Source organism: Colossoma macropomum, unplaced genomic scaffold (assembly GCF_904425465.1).
Source record: "Colossoma macropomum unplaced genomic scaffold, Colossoma_macropomum, whole genome shotgun sequence".
Taxonomy (NCBI): domain Eukaryota; kingdom Metazoa; phylum Chordata; class Actinopteri; order Characiformes; family Serrasalmidae; genus Colossoma; species Colossoma macropomum.
The window spans coordinates 11536721-11563270 of NW_023494793.1; the positions used below are offsets into that span (position 1 = coordinate 11536721).

At 36.4% G+C, this 26550-nt stretch overlaps 3 protein-coding genes across 5 annotated transcripts; 1 reads left to right on the forward strand and 2 right to left on the reverse strand.

The window, feature by feature from the left end:
• The first annotated feature begins 1048 nt into the window (after nucleotides 1-1048).
• Nucleotides 1049-11778, forward strand: nudt12 (nudix (nucleoside diphosphate linked moiety X)-type motif 12). The gene is made up of 7 exons (XM_036578490.1): nucleotides 1049-1130; nucleotides 3622-3838; nucleotides 4006-4580; nucleotides 5383-5550; nucleotides 5651-5764; nucleotides 8146-8345; nucleotides 10851-11778. The coding sequence occupies exons 2-7, from the start codon at nucleotides 3633-3635 to the stop codon at nucleotides 10959-10961; spliced, it is 1374 nt and encodes a 457-aa protein (XP_036434383.1). The 5' UTR covers nucleotides 1049-1130; nucleotides 3622-3632; the 3' UTR covers nucleotides 10962-11778.
• On the reverse strand, nucleotides 11768-21522 carry LOC118813258 (interleukin-6 receptor subunit beta). Of its 2 annotated transcripts, none has more exons than XM_036578488.1 (17): nucleotides 21432-21522; nucleotides 21068-21166; nucleotides 20909-20968; nucleotides 19324-19425; nucleotides 19082-19196; nucleotides 17013-17146; nucleotides 16755-16888; nucleotides 16365-16503; nucleotides 16196-16281; nucleotides 15882-16095; nucleotides 15017-15199; nucleotides 14116-14217; nucleotides 13893-14039; nucleotides 13639-13779; nucleotides 13463-13547; nucleotides 13173-13254; nucleotides 11768-12752 (listed from the first exon to the last, which is right to left on the reverse strand). In XM_036578488.1, exons 2-17 carry the CDS (start codon nucleotides 21120-21122, stop codon nucleotides 12477-12479), a joined length of 2055 nt encoding a protein of 684 aa, XP_036434381.1. In that variant the 5' UTR covers nucleotides 21123-21166; nucleotides 21432-21522; the 3' UTR covers nucleotides 11768-12476. The 2 variants fall into 2 exon arrangements, with proteins under 2 accessions (XP_036434381.1, XP_036434382.1); XM_036578489.1 differs by having other exon boundaries at nucleotides 21068-21180; nucleotides 21432-21507.
• A 3343-nt stretch (nucleotides 21523-24865) lies between these two features.
• zgc:101664 (uncharacterized protein LOC450064 homolog) lies at nucleotides 24866-26135 on the reverse strand. 2 transcript variants are annotated; one of them, XM_036577993.1, is made up of 2 exons: nucleotides 26020-26135; nucleotides 24866-25716 (listed from the first exon to the last, which is right to left on the reverse strand). In XM_036577993.1, the coding sequence occupies exon 2, from the start codon at nucleotides 25676-25678 to the stop codon at nucleotides 24965-24967; it is 714 nt and encodes a 237-aa protein (XP_036433886.1). In that variant the 5' UTR covers nucleotides 25679-25716; nucleotides 26020-26135; the 3' UTR covers nucleotides 24866-24964. The 2 variants fall into 2 exon arrangements, with proteins under 2 accessions (XP_036433886.1, XP_036433887.1); XM_036577994.1 differs by having other exon boundaries at nucleotides 24866-25719.
• Nucleotides 26136-26550: the final 415 nt, after the last annotated feature.

A 26550-nucleotide genomic window follows, 5' to 3' on the forward strand; every position in this document is an offset into this window, starting at 1 on the left:
TGAGAGATGATGAGTTTCAGGATTAAATCGGCCACAACTTCCTTAATACCCAACCGATTTTCACCAAATTTATTTTGTTATACTCCTCAGACATGGATTAATCTATGTTGCACGGACTGCTTTCGGTAGCTTTTATTTCTTTAATAACTTATCGTGTTAATTAGCCGTCCTGGCCAACAGGAAGTATTCAGTCTGCACCTGACGTTAAAAACCGCGTTTAGCGCGAGTAGAAACACAAACTCACACACATCAGCAAATCCATCAGTGTGTGAATCACTTCTAATTCTAACACACATAAAAATGAAATAAATACAGTAAGAAGGACGAAGTTTGGCTTCCTATCAGCCAGCTTCTTCTTCGAGTTTTCCCATTCCACCTTAAATGGTGCAGCAGTCACTTTCTGGTGCCTGAAGCTGCACCATTTAAGGTGGAACCAGAAAATTTGAACAAGAAGCTGACTGATGCACCATTTAAGGTGGAACGGGAAAATTCAAACATGCCGCTGGCTGATGCATCATTTAAGGTGGAAATTCGAACGAGAAGCTGGCAAATAAGAAGCCAACTTCAGCTTCATGTAAGGTGCTAAAGTTATGAATATCTACATGGTTTTAAGGAATGCTATAACTTACCAAGCTACAAAGCATTAACCATCATTGTAAATAAATAACTACTACATAAAGTTAAGATCCCCTGAATAGACTATTAAATGAAATAAGCTTAATATAAAACCAGAGGAAAAACTATCCCATTAACAGGTTCTCTGTGCCTCACCAACCACACGACCATATCTACACATGAACATCACACAAACAATACGCATCACACACACATATGAGCATGGATCACGGCGTTTCCTCCGTTATATAATCCTATCCCACTTTCTGAGTGCAATATTCTTGAAATAGTATAATTTTGGACAGTATCTTTCTTAAACTGCCGCTCTGTAATGGTGCTGAAGGCAGTCCAGCAGCGATGTTGACCTCCCTAAAATGGCGGTGCCGTTGACGTGCCTGGCTGGACCCAACGCGGCATCTAGGTATGTGCATCTATGGTGCCAACCCTTCATTTTCACCTTCCTTCCGCTCTTACTCTTTACACAGAGTAGTGGTTTGTCTCGTCTTTGGAATCAGGTTTGAACGTTTAATCACTATTTAACTCACTATTTTCTATTACTTCATATATATATATATTACATTACATACAGAAAGAGACCTGAATATCTGCCTAAATGAAAGCGTGAGAGAAGCGAGCTAAGGTAGCTTAATTCCTGCTAGTCTAGAAACCTGGTAGAATCAGGGGCGGATTGAGTGATTCTGTAGGCAAAATACAGGAATGGAGACCCTGGTTAAACATTTTTAAATTAGTTAAGGCTCTGGGCTCCCAAGTAATGCAGCTGCCTACACTGCAAAAATGTTATCTTGGCAAGTGAAATTGTTTTATTCTATAAAAATTCTGTATTATTATATAAGTCTAACATTTCAAATTTTGAGTTTGTTGCAAGAATATTATAATGGAATTGAATAGAATAGAATCTTTATTGTCATTATACTCCGGTACAAAGAAATTTATTATAGCATCTCTCCTATAGAGGTGACAGAGCAGCAATAATAAAATAAATAAAAGAACTTACAGACAGCAAAATCACTACAAACTACAAAATCAATTCACTTCCGGAAGTTTGGTGTTATAGTGGAAAGATATATATATATATATATATATGTATATATATATAAATCAAATATTGAAACGGAGCAATTTTATTGTTTTTTGAAAAATATATGCCCATTTTGAATTTGATGCCAACAACACATTTCAAAAAAGTTGGGACGGGGGCATGTTTACCACTGTGTTTCATCACCTTTTCCTTTACCAACACTCTGTAAGTGTTTGGGAACTGAGGAGACTGACTGCTGTACTTTTGAAAGTGAAATGTTTTCCCATTTTTGCTTAACATAGGATTTTAGCTGCTCAACAGTTTGGGGTCTCCTTTGTCGTATTTTTCATTTTATAATGTGCCAAATGTTATCAGTGGGTAATGCTGCCAAAACATGTATATATCAGTCAGCATTAATGGTGTCTTCATAAATGTGCCAGTCACCCATGCCATGTGCACTAATGCACTCCCATCCCATCACAGATGCTGGCTTTTGAACTGTGCACTCATAACAAGCTGAGTGGTCTTTAGACGGAAGGACACAGTGTCCATGATTTCCAGAAAGAAATTCAAATGTTGATTCGTCTGGTTTTCAGCCTTGACCCTTACATACGGAGATTTCTCCAAATTCACTGAATTGGAGAAAATTTTAATGTTATTATGCACTGTAGATGATGAAAAGCAGATGTTCTTTGATATTTTACGTTGAGAAACTTTATTTTTGAATTGTTGCACAATTTGCTCGTGCAGTCTTTCACAGAGTGGTGAACCCCTCCTCATCTTTACTTCTGAAAGACTCTCTGGAATGCTTTTTTGTACCCAATCATGTTATTGACCTGTTGCCAGTCAACCACCAGGTGTTTTTTAAGCATTACACAACTTTACCAGCCTTTTGTTGCCCCCGTCCCAACTTTTTTGGAAAGTGTTGTTGGCATCAAATTCAAAATGGGCATATATTTTTCAAAAAACAATAAAATTGCTCAGTTTCAGCCTTTGATATGTTGTCTTTGAAACATTTTCAATAATAGATAGGGTTTAAATGATTTGCACATCATTGCATTTTGTTTTTATTTACATTTTTCACAGCATCCCAACTTTTTTGGAAATGGGGTTGTATATATACGTTACTTTTTTCTGAAATAATAAGTAATGTAATCACATTAGCTTTGGGGGGTGGCACTGTATTGAAAGCACTGAAAATAATCACTACAGTTGCAAAGAACGGCTAGGAAACCTAAAACTGTGCATGTATTCCCTTCATTAACCCCTACCTTGTCTAGTGGTGCCTTAAAATAGATCACAACACATTTGTTTACTCCTTCTCGAGAAAAAGTCCTCGAGTGGACCTCCCCAGTTGCTCACATTCTCGACACTGATTTCTAAATGTCAAATATGCTAATGCTGTTTTAAATGGAAAAAGTTCAGATGATGGCCTATCTGTGTACCCACAGCCAAAAAAAGGAACAGTTTAATTAATGGAACAGTTAAAACTTTTACCTTAAACTAATCGCCTTGGCAATTTCATAGTAGTAACTGCAGCTAACAATAACACTCACTGCAGCTGTGCAATCATCCTCCCCAAGGGGGAAAGGGGAAGCATATCAAATACAATTCCTCTGTATAGCTGTGCCAAATCCAGACATCACTGTGGAATATGACAGCTGTGACTTTGTGTGACTAGATATTCAGTACGATTATATTACACTATCTGTGTCAGATGATCTCAAATGCTAATGGAAAAAATGTTGCAGCACCATTTTGGAGATCATATGAGATGAAAGAAAATATTAAATAGCACACACTTCTTCAAAATCACACCATCCTAAAACAGTATATTTTGTGTGCTGTATCACAATGGCACTTTAACTTATAATGGAAGTTAATGTAAAGTTGTCTTAATCAAGATGTTGGTTATTAAGCCGTTACTTCATGCTTTCTTTCTTTTTTTCTTTCTTCTTTTATTTTAGCTCAGTTGAACATGACAAGTGCTCAGATGAGTGCTAATGATGAGATGGTTCAGCAGTTCCTGGATAGTGCATCCAGGGGTGACATAGTGAGAGTTTCTGCTATGATTTCTCACTCCAGTCATCTGCTCAATGAAAGTGGGAAACAAGGCTGGACAGCTTTAATGTTAGCTGCAAGAAATGGACACTTTGATGTGGTAAAATTATTACTTTCAAAGGGGTAAGTTTTAAAATGTTAGATGCTTAGTTACATGCTTAAAAGTTAAAGCTGCAATTGCCTTTAAAATGTACACAAGTACTTATACAGGCCAAAATAAGTATGCAAGTACTTATACAGGCCAAAATACAGGAATTTTTGTCAGTCATCATTCTTTTTGTTCTTAACAGGAGTAATAAAGATTTGATGAACAAGTCAGGCCAAACTGCTCATGATATAGCAAAATTTTGGGGTCACAAACACATTGCCAGTTTGTTGGTTAGTGGTGGGGACAGCAGCCTTAATGAACTTCTACCTCACACTGGAGCTATGGATCATGAGAATTACTTCAATAGAGAGTATCTCGACAGAAGGAGTGATAAAAGGACAGACTCAGGATGGCTTGCAGCTAAACAGATCTCTCCAAAGACTGTGTTTCTTCTGTTTCATAATTTAGAGCCTCTTGTTACATCAGGGCCAGAAGAAGTGAACAATAGTAAGCCTAAGTTAAAATTGTGCAGGCTCAGAAGAGACTCTGTGGATGAACTAATCAAAAAGAGTGACACAGTAGTTGTTTTTCTGGGAGTTGAGAAGCAAAAACGTTCACCTTCTACACTGCTGTCAGAAGAGGAGGATGGACTTATTGCATGGTTTGCTCTGAATACCCAGGACAATCCCACAGAAAGCCTCAGGTCCACAGATTCAAACAGATTCTTCCTTAAGGGGACAATGCCAGGACTTTTATTACTAAATGAAGATGAAGCAGGTGGGACATGGGTTAAATTAATCTTTGATTAAATTTCTCAATAAACTGTTTAGAATTGTAAAGAGGATGCCCGGGAGATATAGTAATGGGCAATTTTTTATTTTTACATGCTAGTGCATTTGTGTAGAGTATTACATTTTTGCAAACACTAAGCTGTAAGGTAAAATTGAAGGGTCATTTCTGCCAATTTTTCACAATTTCTGCATGAGAACATTTTGAAGATATAAACAGAGTCATTCAAAGTGGTTTGATGTGAAATGCTCCTTTCTAGAGAAACTTGCAGAGTACATAGCAGCAGTGATATGAACCAGATGTCTCAAGTGCCTCTAAAAGCTACATCACAAAAAGTTATTAAACAACATAATTATGTCAATGTTGCGTAATGCCTGAGACATGGATCTATGGTAGTTTAAGATAAGGGTTTGGTCTAAAAAATCTTTTTCATACATTCTTGATGGAGTGGTAGATGCAGAGAGCTGTAAGGCAAAAGAACAACAGAGGAAAGCTTTTTTCAGGTTAACTTTACCATTATTAACATTAGATATAATACTCAGAAGGCACATGTAGGTTCATTGGTCATTTTTGGTAGTTAATCAAATATTTTTGCATTAATTGCATTTTGGCTATAGTTGCATTGTAGATTTTGCAACTTGTGGTTCCTATCACCTATAGTGTACAGAAATCTAAATCTGTAATTTTCTTTACAGCACAAAAATTTCACATGAGACCACTCTGGGAGATTTTCTTTATATCTTTTTTACATTTTAAAATCCTACTTTAAATTACTTTTGGTTATGCACAGGTGTAATTGCACAGGCCAGATCTGTTCTTGCGTGGCACAGCCGATACAGTTTTTGTCCAACATGTGGAGGCCAGACCAAAGTGGATGAAGGAGGTTACAAGAGAACCTGCTTGTCAGAGGGCTGCAAGAGTCTTCAGGGAATCCACAGTACATGTTATCCTAGAGTTGGCAAGTAACCTCCCTTATTGCTTTTGTTATCTATTAGAAATCATGGTTGTCAGATCCACCATGACATAATTTGTGCTGCTGTTTCGATTTTACTGGGCAGATCCTGTTGTGATCATGCTGGTCATTCACCCAGATGGGAATCAGTGCTTACTAGGGAGAAAGAAGACTTTTCCTCCAGGGATGTTCTCCTGCCTTGCTGGATTCATTGAACCAGGTAGATGAAATTCCTTGCACAGGAATGTCTTATTAATGCAAATGTAGGAACTGTTTATACTGAGTTGTCCTAGTACCTGTCCTAGTACACCTACACATTAAAATTTCAACCTAGAACTTAAAATGACATTCCAATTTTACCATTCATTTTGAGTTAATTGGACATTGTTTTACAACTGGTTGACCCCTGTCACATCACATCAACGAAGAAAGAAAAATTGGAATTACACATTAAGGCTTATTACTCATCCACTTGTACATTGTCCTTTAGGCAGATTTTACAATTATGACCATACATTTTTAGACGTCAACAAAGTTCTTGTGTCTACAAGATGAAATAAAAATGCAGACTTTCAGTTTTAATTTGAAAGTGTTTACATCCAAATCAGGTGAACCATGTAAGAACTACAACTTATGCATACACCCCCATTTTAGGGACTCAAACAGAATTGGACAATTGCCTGATCAGCTGTTCCATGTCTGTGTTATTCCCTCATTACTTTATTTTGGAAATAAAGGAAGCTTTCAGAAACTATTGCTGTTAACTCTCAATATGAAGAGCTGTCACTTACAGTAAAGTGCAGCATCAATTGACTGATATATCAGAGAAATAGCAAAAACTTTAAGCGTGACACCACCTTTAAAAAGAAAGAACACACTGGTAAGCTCAGAAACTCCAAAAGGTCAAGAAGACAACAGAAAAAACTGTGAAAAACCCCTTCATAGCATTTTAGCAGATAAAGAACATCCTCCAGGAAGTAGGCTTATCTGTTTTAAAGTCAAGAGAAGACTTTACCAGAGTAAGTACTGAGGATTTACCACAAGATGTAAACCCTTAGTGAAAAACAGGAAACAGTAAGACCAGATTAGAGTTAAAAAAAAACATTTACAAAAGCCTGCACAGTTCTGGAACAAAATCTCATAGACAAATGATTCAAAGATCAACTTGAACCAGAATGATGGGGACAAAAGAGTACAGAGAAGTGAAACAACTCTACCATGCAAAGAAGAAACCATATATAAACAGGATCCAGAAGTGTCGCTGTCTTCTTTGGGCCCGAGCTAATTTACAAATAAATTACAAATTCAAAATAGGTATTTCAAAGAATGCCACGTCTTCCAGGCTAAAGAGGAGTGGGACCGTCCAGTTTGTTATCAGCCCATAGTTTAAAAGCCAGTATCAAGTGTTTACAGAGTGTTTTTAAAAGAAGAGGTGTTGCAACACAGTGGTAAATATGCTCTTGTCCCAGCTTTTTTTAAATGTATTGCTGGCATAAAATTCAAAATGGGCATATATTTTTCAAAAAACAATAAAAATTCTCAATTCTAACATTTGATATGTTGTCTTTGTACTATTTTCATTTATATATATATAGGGCTTAAATGATTTGCATATAATTAAGTTCTGATTTTAATTACATTTTGCACAGCTTACCAAACTTGTGGAAATGGGTTATAATTTCTTCTCATTATCATAATAAGCTCCATGGACAAAAAAATTGTCACCTTGTATGTTTAAATATTTTAAAAAACACTTCGCTTTTAACTGCATACCATGAACATATGAGTGGCACACGAGGCCCTAGCTTACTTCTGCTCACAAAGTTGCCCAGTTACAGTGGGTGAAGAGACACAAAAATTGGACTGTTCATGACTGGAAACGTTATCTGGTCAGATGAATCTTGTTTCTGCCTGTAGGTGTCATGTTCATCGTAGACCTCAGAAAGCCTTCAGTGAGGACTGCGTGCAAGGTGTGGTTCAAGCTGGAGGAGGCTCTGTGATGTTCTGGGGAGTGTTTTAATTATGCGTAAATGGGTTCTTTGGTTGAGGTGACAGTAAATTTGAACCTCAGTGCCTACATTGAGCTGCTGGACAACCAGGTTTTACCTTTTATTCATCATCTTACCGAGGAACATAACATTCCTATCCCTGTATTCCAAGATGACAGTTCACAGGGCTGCAAATGTGACTGATTGGCGTGATGAACTTTCAGGAGCATTCACACATCTGCGCTGGCCCGCAAAATCCCCAGATTTGAAACCTCTTGAAAATCTGTGGGACTACCTGGAACAACAAGTAAGACGCCAGGGAAGGCATCCACGAAATCTGGCTGAACTGCACAATTCCTTGATGCAAGAGTGGCTGAACACTTATGTCGCCTACATCCAGAAACTTGCCCAGTCCATTTGAATCGCTGCTGTTATTCGTGTTTGTGGAGGTATTACCTGCTATTAGGTTTCAGTCACAAGTGACAATTTTTTTGTCTAGTGAGCTTATATTCATTGAACTCCAATATGTTGTGATGGACAGCTAAACTAACAATAACTTTGTTGATGTCCAAATATCTATAGACCTGACTGTATGGTGTGTCTGTTGAAACAGGTGAGACCATTGAGAATGCAGTTAGAAGGGAGGTTCTGGAAGAGAGTGGTGTTACTGTCGGCCCTGTTCAGTATGTGTCCTGCCAGCCTTGGCCGATGCCATCCTCGCTAATGATTGGTTGCTTGTCAGTAGCAGTGTCTACAGACATCAAGGTTGATAAAAATGAAATTGAAGAGGCTTGCTGGTTCACAAGACAACAGGTAAGACTGCCCAGTTCTGTAAAGTAAGCCTGTTATTCTTCAAACGCAGATTTGCCCATTTTGCAATGAAGGCAAACGCCTTTTGCACAGTGGTTGACCATATTTTCTTCTCTGTCAAATTTCATCTAAAGAACATATGCACAAATATATGTAGCCATGCACAAGAAGGTTTATCAACCTCAAATCAGAAAAAGTTGGCATGTATGGAAAATGCAAATAAAAAAAGAAAGAAGTGATGTCTGAAGTTTACATTGACTTATATTTCCTTGCAGACAGTATGAACACAATACATTGCATGTTTTCTCTAGTCAACATTTTCATTTGTAGATATACATCCATTCCTGCCATTCAGGCCTGCAACACATTTCAAGAAAAGTCGGGATGGAGGCAATTTAGGTCCTGTACTGAGATAAAATAATTAAATAATGATGTGATTTGAAACAGGTGATGCCAGCAGATCACTGTATTCATAATTTGGTACAAAAGCAGCATCTAGGTCTTTTAGGAGCAAAGATGGGCTGAGGATCGCCAGTTTGCCAACAAATGCGTGAGAAAATTATGGAAATATTTAAACACAATGTTCCTCAAAGAAAGCTACGAAGGGATGGTTATTTTACCCTCTACAGTGCATAGCATAAACACATAGACAAAATTGTTGGTACCCTTCTGTTAAAGAAAGAAAAACCCACTGAAATTGAAGAGACAGATAATACGAATGGTAACCAAAGAGCCCAGAACAACTTCCAAAGAGATTAGAGGTGAACTCTAAGGTCAAGGTACATCAGTGTCAGATCGCACCATCCGTCGCTGTTTTAGCCAAAGTGGACTTAATGGAAGACGACCGAGGAGGAAACCACTGTTGAAAGCAAATCATAAAAAAGCGAGAATGGAATTTGCCAAAATGCATATTGAAAAGCCAAAAAGCTTCTGGGAAAATGTCCCTTGGACAGATGAGACAAAACTGGAGCTTTTTGGCAAGTCACAACAGCTCTATGTTCACAGATGCAAAAATGAAGCATACAAAGAAAAGAACATTGTACCTACTCTGAAACATGAAGGAGGCTCGGTTATGTTTTGGGCCTGCTTTTCTGTATCTGGTACAGGGTGTTTTGAATCTGTGCAGGGTACAATGAAATCTCAAGACTATCAAGGCATTCTGGAGCGAAATGTGTTGCCCAATGTCAGAAAGCTTGGTCTCAGTCGCAGGTCTTGAGTCCTTCAGCAAGATAATGACCCAAAACACACAGCTAAAAACATCCAAGAATGGCTAAGAGCAAAGCATTGGACTATTCTGAAGTGGCCTTCTATGAGCCATGATCTAAATCCTATTGAACATCTGTGGAAAGAGCTGAAACATGCAGTCTGGAGTAGGCACCCTTCAAACCTGAGACAGCTGGAGCAGTTTGCTCATGAGGAGTGGGCCAAAATACCTGTGGACAGGTGCAGAAGTCTCATTGAGAGTTGCAGAAATTGCTTGATTGCAGTGATTGCCTCAAAAGGTTGTGCAATATTAACGGTACCATCATTTTTGTCCAGGCCAGTTTTATTAGTTTGTTTTTTTTAATTATTCTGTTGAACCACAATTCAAAAACAATGTCTGATTTTCATTAGTTGATTTTCAGTAATTTTTTATTTATTATTACTTTTAGCAGTTTCAAGTTATTTCAGTGACCACTGTGGGTTTTTCTTTCTTTAATGGAAGGGTACCAACAATTTTGTCCACGTGTGTATTAAAAGATTCAGTGAATCTCAGTGCCAAAGGTTCAGGGGGCAAGCTTAGGCCTAATAACTGTGCTCTCCAATCCCTCAGATTGCACTGCATCAAGAACCGTGATTGCTCTATAAGTGATATAACCACATGGGCTCAGGATTACTTTGGCAAACCTTTGCAAACACTGCAGTATGTAGTTACATCCACAAATGCCAGTTAAAACTTTACTTTGCTAAAAGCAAGCCTTATGCTAACCATGTCCAGATGCACCGTCCATGACCGTAACTACCATCTGTGCATATTTCAGCAAGACAATGCATAACTACTTTCTGCACACATTACGAAGGCATGCTGTGGAAAAAAAGGATGCGGGTGCTGGACTGGCCTGCCTACAGTCCCAACCTGTCCCCAGAAGCAAATGTGTCACTTTTAAAACGCAAAATGCGACAACGGACAACCCCGTGCTATTGCACACCTTAAAGCTTGTTAAATTAAAGTGTTGTGAAAAGTAAATCCAACATGGCAAAAGGTAAATGCTTTACTGTCGTGACATTTTTTGAAATATGTTGCAACAATCAAAACTGAAGTGTGTTTATCTTTTTGAAAAACCAATAAAATTCATTAGGTAAAACATCATGTGCTGTTGCATTGTTTTCAGTGTAATGCAGGTCAAAAATAATTCACAAATCAATTTTTAGTTTTAATTTTTGGCTGTAATTTTGTAATTTTTTTGTTATTTGGTCAAACCTGATAAGATGTAATAATATATTTTCATAACTTGGTCCATTCTACAGGTCATAGATGCTATTGCAAAGAGCGACCAAGCAGTTTTCACCATGCCTCCAAGACAAGCTATTGCGCATTACCTAGTAAAACACTGGATTGGCGTTAACTCAAACCTTTGAGCTGAATGTTAAATTGTCATCATGAATTGACAAAAATTGTAAAAATGCTTTGAAAATAGAAACAGACACAGTTATGATTTATAATACTTCTGTATGTGTGGCTGACTTACCACTTCATGCTAGAGAAGTTTATTCAAAAAAGAGATTTGTGTAACATTTGCTTAATGAAGCAGTTGTTTTATTTCAGTTGTTTTCATCTCTGAATATTTCTGTTTCTTAATTGGGAAAACATGCTGATCATAATCTGTATCCTGTATATTGCATGAAAATCATGCAATGAATTCAGTTCTAGTCTTCAGCTGGAGAACATGAAACAAAGTATGAACTGCACTACAGATTTGATTTCACTTGTTAATTGACAAGATCAGTAAAATGGGGTTATTGTGAACCAGTTTCCACATGCTGTGGTTTTTTATGAAATTAAGAGTGCCTTTGACCTATCTAGTAACACTGTGGGGAGAACATTAAGACAGGCTACACAAATGTTGATATGTTGACACTCCATTCTCGTTTTGACTAGTCCAGTGAGGATGTGGGTGTTACATTGAGTCAAAAGTTGAAGATGTGTTAGAGATGCAACTGACGAGTTGAAATGCCGATTTCAATGATCAGAAAAATGATACATGTTGGATTGATTGACCCAGTAAATTTAATTTATAGTTTTACTTGCAGTTTTCAATTTGGGAGCATGAAACAAATTGTTGAGTGTGGACAGCACTGCACTCTGCAGTGAAATATGCATAATATACGTTAAATATTTTTGGTTTTGATTTCACTTGATAATTGTAAAGATTAATAAAATAGGATTTTATTGTGAACAACTTTAATTCTTTTATTGCCACATGGTGTGACTTTGGTAGTTGTTTCTGGTGCATTAACATACAATGTAATACATACATATAGTAAACAATATGCAATACAATACAATACACATTAAACAATATATAGTATATGAGAATTATGGGAAAATACACAATAATTTCATCAATGCATTCTTATAAAAGCTGGAAATCTTACAGGCAGACAATAATGTACACTACACAGAAGAGTTTAGTAACCTTATCGCAAATGGAAACATCACAGCATCACAAAAACTAGTAATTTCTCTTAATAAAATGTACCACAATGTCACAGTCTCCCTTTTGATATGTGGCAGAGATTGTGTGTATTATTAACATGGAACACCACACATAAAGTATTAAACTGTTAAGTACTAAAAATACATTACTTCAACTAAACTACAGACAGTAAGTCTACATAAAGTAAGAGCTTCTTAAATTCGCAACCAGCGACAAGTCCATTATCCTCTGATATCTAAAGGATATTATTACATATGTTAAGACAATGGGAAGCACAGTTAAAAAATATATTAAGCAGTGCAGAGCATTCCTTAAAGATGCAGTTGTCAACACCTGTTGTAATAATTAGGTTGCTGTCTAAGCTGGTGCTAAAAGAGAATGAATGCTTGCACAGTTATGGAATGGTCTCTGTTGTTATTTTAGTTATTCAGTAATCTTAGCTAGTACTCTCAGGTATGTAACAATTTTCAACATAACCAAAGTTATCAGGAAGCAAAGGCAAATCAACATACTCAGTAAGACTAGGGGAAGCCTCAGAATTTTCCGCACCATCATTTTCCACTGCACTGTTATCAGGAAGGTACATCATGTCTTCGTCAACCACTCCTTTTTCTGAGAACTTTTGGTGCTCCATTTGCATGAGAGCCTTTTCAATGAGTTGATTGGTCAGTGAGAAATCCTCCAACTGTAGCACCCTCATAACAGTATCTTTCTGTCAAAGAAATTAATATTTATGCAATGATTTCACAGATTCTGCACTGTTTATATGAAAGATGTTTGAGTATATTTGAAAGTGTCCCACATATTTTCTTTGAAGTTTCTTAAATTTCTCAACTTTTTCAGCTTTTCTGTCATTTAGCTCCAAACCAAACTTCAAAACAGTGCAAATTTGAGTAGTGGAAGAGCTTTTTCACACCAAGCACATAATCAAATGGAATTCCACCCAATTCTGGGACAGCTTTTTATCTTTCATTTTTCTTGGTTTCGTACATGAATGTTACTACACTGTAGCCTGTATTTTTCTTTATATGTATTTTTCATGTGATGTTAATTTATTATATTAACTCCTACTCTTTGACTCTGATTGTACCCGATATCAGAACAACAGATGTATTTAAATCAAAAGACTTACCTCATGGAAAGGATTTAGCAGCCAGCGTCCAATAACACTATGGCTGGGGTTCGCAATGCTGGGGAAGAAGTAGTCCTTATAACTGTAAAAGAAGAAATGTAAGATATGAGAATGTGAGATGAAGGATGTATGTTCAGAAATAAGAACAAATGAGAACGTTTTGTAATTATTGTAACAAAGAATAGGGACTTCAGGACAGCAGGAATTGGAAACATTGGCAACATTTTATGGATTAAGTAAAGCAAATGCTCTGCTTTAATAAACTTTCAAGAGAAAAGGGTGGTACGTACATTGTTCTTGAGAGAACTGAGAAAATACCAAATCCAAATATCAGAAGTACTATTGGAACTGCAGCTTTTATGATTTCATCGTTTTCTGAAAAATGGATAAAAATTGCAATTGCACTTAACTAACGAAATTAACAAGCGGTTCTCAGGCTCTGTTCAAAAAGAAATGGTTTACTTACCATAAAGAGGTGTAGTAAATTCAATATTTGTCTTTTTAAAGTTACCCGACTTGGTTTCTCCGTAAATAGACACGGAGTACTTGACATTTGTCTGTAGTTTGTAGAATGAGTGTTGACACTGGTGTGGAAAAACTGTTAAAACTGAAGAAAAAGAAAAAAAATATTTTTTCAAAAAACAAAAACTGCAAAGCGATGTTTACAATTAACATTTAAGAAATGTAAAAAATACATTTAAAATAAATTTGTAAGCTTACATTTTGTTTCACTTTCATCTAGAGCACTTAATGCAAGTCTGTACTGAAGTACATTCGTGCCATTGGCTTTTCTCTGCCACACCCATCGGACTGTCACAGATGTTTTTGTCACATTCACAAGTCGGAGGTGGACAATGTCCAAAAGAGCTGTAGAAACCCACAGTACACTTAGACAACTCAGAGGATTTGAAGATGGTTTATAAAGAGTTACAGCTTTACTTACTGCCATTCTCTAAGCTGGCCTGGACTGACTCTGAAGGTCCACAGAGACTTTCATAAAGGGGATACACATTGATAGTGTAGATCTCCAGTTGTTTGATACTGTCTGAAATAAAGTTGGGGAGACAGTTGTTAAACTGACATATAACGGAAAAGTGAGGCACAACCTATTTTTTTTGTTCTTTTGCTAAATAATTGTAGAGTTTTTGAGAGAGATGATCATTTTAATACAAAAAACATATACATCTCTAAAAGTAAATAAAAATTGTTCCCAGCACGTACTACTTATGAACAGTTCAGCCAAAAGTGGAGTGAGTGCAAACATTACAACTAACCCCATAGGTTAATTGTAACAGATGGACAGGCTAGCTGTAACAGTTACAGAATGTTTTATTGACACAAAACATAAATAATACAGTTCTATTATGCTTGAAGCAGATGGCCTTTCCAGTATAAAGCTACACCATGTAAGATTTGGGGATTTGGAGAACTTTCTGATAGAAATGTGTAATTGTAATGACTGGAAGAGCATTTTCTAAAGTCGATTATGCTTAAGACCCCTTCCCCTAGGAGATGAATTGGATGATTGCAGTGCATGATGAAGTGCATTTATAGAGTATTCAAAGATGACTCTGTCAAAACTTGGTGAACAGCTTGTAAGTAAACGAACTACTATGCTACTATACTATAAAGCTGTTTAACTACATTACATTTTACCTTATATTAGTTTGTGCTCTGCTCTGCACTACTTATTTTTGTAAGTCTGACTTTTAAAAGTGAAATGTCACATGATGTATAATAATTTGGAAATAGTAGCCTATATGGCTCGCATCCAATAGGGTAGTTGTGTTGCATCCTAATAAAAAAATAAAACAAATAATAAGTAAATCTTTTGCTAGATTTACCTGTTAGAACAGTTGAAAATGTGGCACCATTAACTCTTTTCCACTGACTAGAGGCAGCATGACTGAGCGAGAACCACTCAATGGCAAACTCACTAACACTCACAGCTGCCGTCTCTGTCTCCCATCGAATCCTCAGTGAATCTGCTTCAGTGCTGGCCCAGAGTCCTTTGACTCCTGGCAAACCTGTTTGGAAACCATTAAAAGAATATCCTTTACATAAACGCAGGATATATTTTGATAAATATACTTTAACATGTATTACCTAACTGTTAATTAACTCAATGATTTTTCACGACACTTTTTTAATTTCCTCAAAACAAGCAGATGACAGGCCAGAAAAACTACTGCATGAAATAACAAAACCAGAGCCCAGTTTCCCAAAAGCATCCTAGTTTCAAGATGGTAGAGAGCGTGTTAACTGTGATGCTCTTTCAACCATTTAAGAATCATTTTCGTGCTAAGATGCTTTTGGGATCTTAGCATCTTTCCAGCCCAGAACAACAACTTAAACACATTTTGACAATAGCTTAGTTTAGTGTATTTCATAAGGCAAGTATATGAACAAAACTTTTTAATTTAATTAAGAAATGAATTGCTTTGCATCAGTATGTGAAGATTACAGCGGGGGGCATGGTAACATAAACACAGTAAAATATCTAGTTTCCTCAGAGGCAGATAAAACTGACATGTACATGAGTATTGCACAATCAGGAAAGGACTGCAAGTGGTGTGATGCTTCAGTGACAGTTGAAAGATGTTATCCAGATTTTATCTCTTGCCAAGAACAGCATGCAGCCTAAAAAACTCTACAAATGTTTATGTAAAAAGAACAAGCATAAAAATAGGAGGAGAAATAGCAGCTTACTTTCATAAGAAGCAGTGTTAATTCTAACATGACGAACAGGAGATTGGCCAGCACTGTTATAGGCCATCAATGTTACGTTGTAGTCTCCAGGAGCCACCTCTAACTCAGCCTTCAGGTTATTGGTAATTATTTTGGCCAGAGCTGGTTGCTTGGTTGATGCGTAGGTCACCTCATATCCAAGAATGACCCCTCGAGCCACATTTATCGCTAAAGCCTAATACACATTAGATAATTAAATGCATAAGGACAATTATTAAGAAATTAATAGGCTGCCATTTTTAAACAAAGCAGTGCACATTATAACTTGAACTTACCTTCCATACTAGTAGGAGCTTTTGAGTTCTGAAGGTGTTGTCTAGTGACTCAACACGGTAACTGACATTAGGTGGTGCAGTTGGGACTAAAAATAGAAAAGATGTTAGGTAGATATGACTATCCAGAACAGTCATATTAAATCTTACGGCCCACACTTTCCCTGCTTACCACCCTCTAATGTCTTTGCTTGAAATTCTGCACTCCATTCACTCAGCATTCCATATTCCCCAATGCAGGCAACAGTAAGACTGTACTGGCTTAAAGGTTGCAGGCCCTCAATAACATGAAATGTTTCAGAATCTTCTTCCTTGAGGATAATGAAGTGGGACATAAATGTAAATACATTTTAAACAAGAATCATATAATTCATGCACTGCTCTTAAGCCGTTGACCCACTAGATAGATTTCTTGATGGCTGATTTCCAAGAAGCTTCAGTCTAGGTTAGAATCTACATATCAAGTATATAATCAACACATCAGCGAAGATTTAATTGATAAAAGATTCTACCCAAAATATCAGTTAATTTGTTAAATTATCATTGTTTCATTTAATCATACCTCCATCCATTCATTCATGGTTGAGTGTTTGTACCGTACAAGACATTTTTTGCTTTCCCATTGTTTGATCCATGTTACATTCAGTGATGTCTCTGTAGCATTCACTGATATGACATCAGGACGTGGAAACTGGACTAAAACACAAATCCATGTGATTTTCAAATATTTTTCATATTTTAACACAAATAACTAATTTTAAGGCAAAACCCAAACCTTCACTCTTGTAAAAGAGACTATGATGAGTAATTGTAAGCATACCTATGTTTTCTATAGTTATTGAGTAGACTTCCGAAAATCTTTCGATTTTCCTATGGGGATCCTTTGACTTTATGGTTAGGTTAAAACCAGAAAGTAAGTTTAAAATAGAAGGGCAGTGGCTGAAGCCTTTGTTTCTGAAATACAGGAGAAAAAACATCACAGTGAACATGCAACAGAAACGGAATTACGAAAAATGGAGTTGATTCTGTGGAAGCTCCAAACAGTAATATGTACAGTGTAATGTGTTAGCACTCAAAAGAAGTACTCTCACTTAAATCAGCAAATTTTACTCAGCTTAGTAATTTTATAAGCTTGTAACATCCAAACAAGTCTTAGTAAAGTAAAAGCCCTGAGCTTTTGTACTCAAAACACAGAGGTTGCTAAATAAAAATTTGAGAAAGATGTGTGTTGTTTGTGTTGTGCTAGTACAAGTCCTGTGGGAAACGTCCTGTGACCACTGATGAAGGACTAGAGGATGACCAACACAAACTGTGCAGCAACAGAGGTGAACCAAAAAAGTAAGTGTGTCTAATAGAGTGGACAGTGAGTAGAAACAGTATTTAAAAACTCCAGCAGCACTGCTGTGTCTGATCCACTCATACCAGCGCAATACACATTAATACACAACATCATGTGAGTGTCACTGCAGTGAGAATGATCCACTACCCAAATAAAACCTGCTCTGTGGTGGTCTTGTGGGGGTCCTGACCATTGAAGAACAGGGTGAAAGGGGGTAACAAAGTATGCAGAGAAACAGATGTACTACGGTCTGTAATTGTACAGACATTAAACATTGAACATTGTTTTGGCCAAGCCAGTCTAGCAATGCTGGCTTGTTAAGTGGTCGTTTTATTTTAGGCTAAATGTCTTTAAGAACTTCTGGGACTACAAGCTCAGGTCATGGCTGTCACCATAGCTGAGCAAAGCTAAATCAGTAGCTGGAGACAGAATGTTTCAAACACAAACCACCCTAGAAAGTCCAGTGCTTCCCCCGATAGTTCTCTTTTCACCAACTGCCAATGGCAAAAATGGTAGTGAACACTTTCTCTGATCACAGGATAATTTATTGTTTCCCAGTTGTACAAAAGGTGGATAACTAAGAGCATTCAATCATTCATTTATTTATTTGAAATTAAAATTGTATGTAGCTAACTTACTTCAGTCCATTTACTATAATAACTACTGCATACATCCAATAATGTCAACTTTGATGGCTCTGCCAATAAACATGACACGGAATCGCTTTGTTGTATTTCAGCATCAGCTTAACTTCCATGAAAGTACCATGAATTGCAGCGGCATCACTACCTGACCTTCCGAGTCCCGAAATGCTCGCGCATCCCTGTTGCTTACTAATTATTCAACATGGTATTTAAAAAATTACGTCCATATGTGATATGCCATTTATTCCCATCTTTCTATGGTAGAAGAATAATGTGAAACGAAATCACCTCGGTTTAATGTATTATTGGTATGCTCCAACATATTTGTTGTTATACGTATGACCACATACTACCACACTAATATGCTAATATAATTTATGTCAAAAATAGTACACCACCCATAGAAGTCCATTTGTTAGTGTACAATGTGTAGTACAGCAATATGTGGTTTTGGATGCATCTTAGGCTTTAGTGCATCCGTTTATAGATTGCTGGAAGTTTAGCCCATATTTCACTCAAGGCACAATGGGGCATAGGATTATCATGGATTATTAGTGTTGTTTTCAAACAAATACAGGCATATTGCCCAGATAAATGGCTTTACATCTCATTTTCTCTAGTGAGCGACTTTGTAAGAGACCTCTAGTGAAAATATATTATCAACATAATAATTTGAGAGAAAGTATGATCTTTGACATTTTCACCATGAATTTCAGAATTTCTTAGTATTTTTTATGTGTCCCACTTTGGCTTGCACTTTAGATCTTTTGGAACAAAGGCCTTAACATGGTCAGTTTCACAAATATGCTTACATTTGAATAATGACCTAGAAATAGTGTGGAATCTTAAAACTTTCTGTTGTTTATTTCCAGGTTTCTATGAATTTTCAGGCAACAAAAGACTTACCGACTGAAAATAAATGAATGTATCATCTTGGTTTTGACATCATTTAAATAAGTCCATTTGCATCCAAAGGATTTCTCATTGAAAAGATAACGACACGATGTGTTCAAAAACATGTCTAGCATGGAGTGAAAACATACAAATCAGAACAGTAACTGGAAATACAGTGGAACAATATGACATAAAATATCTTTCTCAGAAAATGACTGAATCCAGAATCAAACATGAGACAAGAAATGCCTTACTGTTCCCATGTGCTGAAACAGAGCCACAGTCGTTAGTATCCAAAACACAAATGTGTTTTTGGTGCTCACATACTTTCAGGTCTTTACCAGTCACGGTAAGTTCTGTTAAAAACAATAAAACATGTATAATGTGCAAGTGCTGCATAATGTCTATCAATTGCTAAAACAAAGAATATTTCCACTACAAAATAGTCAATGATGACACACTTGAAATACGTATTGTATGCAAAAGCTTTGTGTGCCCCTGGTGAAATTACATTTTTTGTTGATTTCTGAAAATGAGTTAACACATTTTCTACAGAGAACACACTTCTGCACATTTTATTGCACAATCACTCTTTATTTGCTGAATTTGACATATTGAGGGAGAAAATAAAACATAAAATGTGGCCTGTGCAAAAGTTACAACACATTGTATATTTAATGTTTTACTTTTTTCCAGTGTGTTAAATTCAGCAAAAAAGCGAAATTGTGCGCTGAAATTTGCTAGAAAAATGCCATATCTATGTTTCCTGAAGATCATGTGTTAATTTATTTTTGACTTAGAAATCAACAAAATATGTAATTATATTGCAGGTGTTCAAATTTGCATTTAACTTTAAATGTGTGCATGACACTGACCTACACTCAAAAATATGGTTATTTATTTTCTTTAGTAAAGAAAACGGTTCTGTAAAGAACCCTTTGCATGATTAACAGATGCTTTGAAACTTGAAAGCACCCTTCAGACTGATGGAGTATGTGTTGTATATGGTGCTGTATAGAACCTTTTTGAAAAGCACCAAAAAGGTTCTATAGAGAACCACATATAACACATTCTCCATCAATCTGAAGAACCATTTCACCATGCAAAAATCCATTTAAGCATGCAAAGGGTTCTTTAAGTGTTCATGGTTTTATACAGAACCATTTTCTTTACTAAAGATCCCTTGAACAACCATCTTTTTTAATTGTGTTACAGATATCTATGTGACAGATGGTTATGTACCTCAGACCTATTTATGTACCTTGTTCTGCTTAGTAGGCAGATCATTTATTAGTAATGTCTTATTTTGATTATGATGATTTCTTTTCATTCTATGTTTATATGGGCACATTTAAAAATTAAGTTTAAGTGAAATCTGAAGCATTAGAAGGAATGCTGTTCTATTTCACAGGCATACCCCACCATTTTGTGATGTTTTATAGCTAAACTAACAACAGATTGACCTTTCACCTGACTAAGATAAGCTAATGAATGTTCAGTAATGGTAGGAGGAAGGGTTTTTTGCTACACAGAGCTGCCACTGAGAAATTACACAAAAGGAGAGTGGATGAAGCTTTGTGATCAACACCCAAGCAAATGGAGCATTCACAAATATACAGTGCTTTAACTACTGTTCCAGTTTCATATAGGCCTTTCTAAATGAGTAAGTCTGAAAAAAGCATATAAAAAGGGTGTAACTTTTGTTATGATCAAGCCTGAAGTGAGATTTGGTGGCCAATGCATCAGAGCTTTTGGTTCTCTCTTCCTTCTGTTGAAAAAGTAAATAAAAGAATGGCACATAAACATAGTCTAAATGTAGGTGTATAAGAATGCATTTACCTGTGTAAGTGTAACTTTTTGGTTGCTTTCCATTTACAGGCCATTGTAAGGTAAGCGTATCTGTTTATTACAAATTATTACAAATTAGCTTAGTTCAGTTTGTTCATTGGATCAGATTAAAACAAGATATTTTTGCAATTTCAATTCTGTACTACTCACAGTGACATAAGCAGACCAAACAGGAAAGGAGGCAGAAAGTGCATCTACTGCTCATATTTTCCTTTAGAAATTAACCTTGAAGAATCCTTCTGTAATATTCTTTAATCAGAATTCTAATGGTTATAACATGACATGTTTATTGACACATTCACATAAACACCTCTGACATGCAAGAAGACATTTTAAATTTTCTCTATGAAATGAAGAAACAACTACGCCTTTTTAAGTATTTATGCAGCAAAAGTCACATCATATGGCCTTAACTATATTTACCGTATTGTGAAGGTGGCCTATGCCATGTAGACATGCAGTGACCTAAAACAATTCAGTGTAAAAAGTAATGCAAAAACAAAAATTTACTTGCCTTTGCTTGTCATCACGGTGTACGCTGTTGGGCACTGTCAGGAAGAGAACAACATCTGTAATGAGCCAGTTGTTGCAGCAGCACTTGCATCATCTCTCTGTGGTTACACAGTTAGAGAGTTATACAATCATGATGAATCACATGTTCCAAGGAAGGTCAGCAACATGACCCTGTATAAAATGGGTGTTTCTGATAAAGTGATTAATAATAAGCATAAAGTGCTGTAGAAAAGTACTAGATGATTTCTTCTGGTTTTGCATATTGGCCACGCTTAATTGTTTCAGATAAAGGAAACCTGAGTACACACAAAACACAGCTTTTAAATGATCTTTTCATTTACTGAAGGAAAAAGGTTATCCAACACCACCTGGCACCATGTGACACTAATTGCTGATTGCCCTCTTACTTATTCAGTCAGCCAGTAAAGCGAATTTAATTGATCACTGGGGTCAACTAAACTAGACACTCCCAGGCTTGATTACTGCCAGCTCTGAATCTAAACTTACAGTAGAACACTGAAATTGAATCTTTCCTAAAAGATCTCCTCAGCAAGCGGGCTTTTTTTCGTTTAAACCAGGAAATAAACAGCAGAACGTTTTAGAATTTTGAAAAGTTTAAAACAAAAAAGTTATGACCAGTAATATGAAGAAATAGTCAAGATTATGCACTATTTCTTGGTCACTATTCAAATGTAAGGCAAGGTGTCACACTGACCATGTTAATGCCTTCATACAAAAAAGACTGGCTGGTGAAGCAACAGCTCTCAGTTGGATTTGATCTACTCATCAGAGGATTTCATACAAACTTGTGGATGTCATCTTGAGTGCACGCTGACATTAAAGTAAAAAGAGGGACATACCAAATACAAAGATTCTTGTAAAAATTTCAAAGATTCTACTTTTCACAATTTGTTATGCTGATAATATCATTTGCAATTAAAAAAACAGCAAATAGAAGCATGTTCACTAGTGGTCTCAGACTACTGGACCCCACTTTACACTTGTTTGAAAATAACAGTCAAACAGTTTTATCCATTACAATCAAACAATTACCTCATAGCCTATGGTATATTATTAGTACTAAATTTAGCTAGTATGTAACAGTTATGTTGTTAAACAGTGTTCCCATAATTAAAATATTCATAATAATCACTCCACATATGCCTTATAGTTAAAGACATTTTGTTCAGAAAATAAGATTATATTAAATACTTAAGAGTATAATCTCCATAGAAATGCCGTGCCCATAGAATTGGACGCTCTGGTGCAGCTGCACATGAGCTAAAGGGCACTGTGCTTAAAGCTGAGCACCAGCTAGAGGGGTATAAAGCCCCCCAGCATTGGGCGTTGGAGCAGTGGATCTGTATTCTCTGGAGTGATGGAGCTCCATCATATACTTTTGGGATCAGTCGAGTCTCATTTGTGATCCAGAAGTGCCTGACTAATGTCGCTGAATACAATCAAATCCTCGCAGCAATATTTCGACACCTACACTGTCAGAACAAGGATACTGTATGAGCCTTACTTTTGCATTATTTGCCTGTATACTTTTGTCCCCGGAGGTAAACGGTCATATTTGTACATTAACTTTTTTAAAAGAAAAACAAAAAGCTTGGAGTCAATATAGGGTGTAAGGAGTCAATGCAACTTAAAAAAAAGTACTTAAACAGAATAGAGTACAATTATGTCCACTAGCTAAAAGCATTACAGTTCAGCCTTTGAGGATACCCACTCAGGGAAAGTGCCTAAAAGGTAGCATTTAATTAATTTTTTTAGTGTGTAGTGTAAAGCCATCCCGGATGAGTAGAGGCTGTTACTGGAGCAAAAGGGGGGTACTACCTTTGGATACTTTTAGTGTGGTCAAATGAGAACCACACATAAAGGGTTAAAGGTGACTACATCATCTTTAATTAATGTTATGGAACTCCTAGCGGCTGGCCCTTTCAGCAGCAATGTTTCAATGAATTGCTTGTCAGAAATACTAATAGCAATCTCTTACTAGTCTAGACTGGAGTACTTTCGACATGCTTCTCTCCTTCTCTCTCTTTCTGTATATTTGCACACACACACCAGTAGAAATGCTCCAAAATCACTTTTTTGCCTTCTCCTGTAAAGTTATTATTTTGGAGATGCATGTTTTTCTTTGGACAGTGATGATATGCACCTTTACACAGATATCTTTAAATATACAGTAGGTGACTGCACAAATCATTGGAAGAATACCTCAGACTTAAAGTACAAATGAGTAAATTCAGCAGTACAGTTTTAAAAGAAAAGACTTTCTGAATTGTTATATATGCGCTAGAATGTCACTGTCAATAATGACACTTAAGTACTCTTCACTACCAGCTATAAAGGCACTTGGAATTCATATACGATGACTATAGACAATATGAAGTGTGTTGTATCTTCTGGTTGGGTATGCATGCAAATGGGCAGTGAACGGAATGTTTGGGTCAGGCCTCAATATTGTCAAACACTGTTAAATAAAAAGTCACCCATTTTCTATTCTAAGCACGGCCTTTTAGAATCATTGTGCACTGAGGACTCGTGTCAGGTTTACTTCCATGCAGCCATTTTAATGCTGTGAGTAATGGAATCTTTTTCACATTTCTACTTGCAGACTAGGGTAAATCCCTGGTACTTAATGAGGATTATGTTGTTTATAGATATTTATTACAACCCTGCAGAGGGTAATTAGATTTCACTTTCCTTTAAAAAAAAAAAAGTGATCCCCCTATGTAAAGTCATGTGCTTTGGGATTTGGCAGGAATAAACACCTATACCAGGTGTGTCAGGGGAGATCTACTACAATGCAGACTTCAGCATTTTCCCTGCCTTAACACTTCTGACAAAACTAGTCAGCTATATACCTCAAAGATGGTACTCCCCTCATCTATACACTAAGGGTATCAGTATATTCAACTACGTATCCATGTAAATAGATATCATAAGCGCTAGTGAAACCATTGCAGTTTTTGAGTTTACTTATACTGTAGGTTGCTGATGTATTTACTTTCATTATTGGGATGTACAGGAATATACTTCTAATAATTTGACCCATAATTGGATTATGTGCCCCCTATCAACATATGGGCACAAAAAAAAGCATCTCACTCATACATAACATGCTGGTATTTCACACTGATAAATACAGTAGATAAATAAAAAAAATAGGTACAAGAGAACATATTTCTATTTGCATAAAAAAGAGAAAAATCATGGACAAATCAGAGAAGGCTACTCAGATTACTAAACAGTAAGTCAATGTAGATATAAATTCAGCCAATGCTTTTTAAATCTTTCATATGACCAACTTAAAAGACACCTTCCAAAGCTGTTCTTTACATTCCATACACAGCATCACTAACTCAATCTGGATATTCTTTATATTGTGGGACTTATTTCTTAGTAAGTGGTCCTGAACTCCAATACTCTTGTTTGAAAACTTTATTAATTACAAAAAGTAGACAGCCAAGCACGACTTACAAAAATCGGTAACTCCAATGAGGTTAGAACAATAACTGTACATGTTTACAATTTAAATATGTTCCCTAGTTTATGGACTGCTAAAGTAATCTCTCCTGAGAGCTGTAATTTTTGCCTTAAGAAATTTCCAATGAATTCACAGTAAAATATGTCACAGTACACCCATATCTGGGGCAAGTTCCTTTGAAAATTGGCATTGCATGTCGGAAGCCTGGAGTGCTTAATAGCATGGTTGAGCTTTGTCCAAACCTCTTCAACACTCTGCGGTGCACAATTCAGCTCACAAATAATCCATTTGGCTCTCTGGTGGAAGTGAAGTCTGTATCTCTCAATAGTCTTGTGGAACTGTCTAGAGAAAGACTGTGTGCTCTCATTTGTTCTCATTTTATGTGAAAAGACACTCCATGACCTTTTAAATTTTTCTGACACATTCTCAACTTGTGCAGGCCCCTTTCTATCAACTGCTTCTGGGCTTGTTACCAATTTCCTCTTACAGACGTCTTTATCACCTGGACATTGACTTCTATAAAACTCGAACTCTGATCTCTGCAGACATCTGGAACTTTTCAACAGCTTCGATGAAATTACTGGAGGAGCATTTTTAGGTTTGATTGGCAAAGATCTGTCAGCGGCAGAAGGAAACCAAGGTGTGAATGCTGGCAAAGCACGGCAGGGAAAGTCCTCCAAGGCCCTCTGTGTTATGAACACTACATCGTTCAGTTTATCTTGGTCCTTCTTGTAATGCAAGCATACATCCATCCAGTAAAGTGTGCAGCTCCCTGTTAATCTTGCAGTTTCTGCTTTAAGAGAACAGAAAAACAAACTTAAGAGTCACCTAGCTAGCGTAATCAAGTTTTATTTACTTATTCAATCACTAAAGAAAAACTCAGCTATTAATGTATAGCAGCATAGGTTCAAAGGCTTTTATGCTTACTAGTTAGCTAACTAGCATAGCGTCCTCTATTATGTGTTTACTAGATATATTGGCGACTTTAGCTTTAGGCTTATATTATGACTTCAGCTGCAACAATCACAAAGTTGAACAATATTATGAAAATATAATTAAACGGTGGACACATGGCGAAAAATATACGTCTTACCTTAATTTAGACACTTCCCAGAAGGAATATATATGTAAAATAATTTCATTTAATCAGGTCCAGCGTCTGTGTTGCTAAGAAGAAAACACTGTAAGCGGTTTGTTTTTCTGCGCATGCCCGGTACGGAGATCGCCTACTCGCATACTGCCACCTACTGTATAGCATTTAACAAACTTGGAATACAAGCTAAACAATATATACTATCTATTACCCTACTGGAAAAAATTGTAGAAACCCATATAAATCATTGGTTCCTGATAGTTTTGTAATGTGTTTTGGCTTTTTTTAATGGGTTGATATCACAATGTAAAGGGTTCTAACAGGTTTAAAGGTGTTCTACAGGAAACTGGGGTCTTGTTAAAGCAATGGATATGCACCTAATATAATACATATAATGTATGATGTTCTATGTTCTTCTTTCGTTGTCCTTTTCTGTTTTCTCATATTATTTACTTCAGTACATTTAATATGTATGAATATTATGTGTGATATTGTCTCACTATTTGCACTCTAAATACGAGTTTCTAACCT

Bases quoted from the DNA above. Each gene is read 5' to 3' on its own strand.
- zgc:101664 (XM_036577993.1), bottom strand. From the start codon at position 25,678: ATGGATGTATGCTTGCATTACAAGAAGGACCAAGATAAACTGAACGAT.
- LOC118813258 (XM_036578488.1), bottom strand. From the start codon at position 21,122: ATGAGCAGTAGATGCACTTTCTGCCTCCTTTCCTGTTTGGTCTGCTTA. The intron at 20,969-21,067 runs GTGAGTAGTACA...TGTAATAAACAG, and splicing joins TTTGGTCTGCTTATGTCACT to ATACGCTTACCTTACAATGG. The intron at 14,218-15,016 runs GTAAATCTAGCA...ACTTTATTTCAG, and splicing joins ATTTTCAACTGTTCTAACAG to ACAGTATCAAACAACTGGAG.
- nudt12 (XM_036578490.1), top strand. From the start codon at position 3,633: ATGACAAGTGCTCAGATGAGTGCTAATGATGAGATGGTTCAGCAGTTC. The intron at 3,839-4,005 runs GTAAGTTTTAAA...TGTTCTTAACAG, and splicing joins AAATTATTACTTTCAAAGGG to GAGTAATAAAGATTTGATGA. The intron at 8,346-10,850 runs GTAAGACTGCCC...TCCATTCTACAG, and splicing joins GCTGGTTCACAAGACAACAG to GTCATAGATGCTATTGCAAA.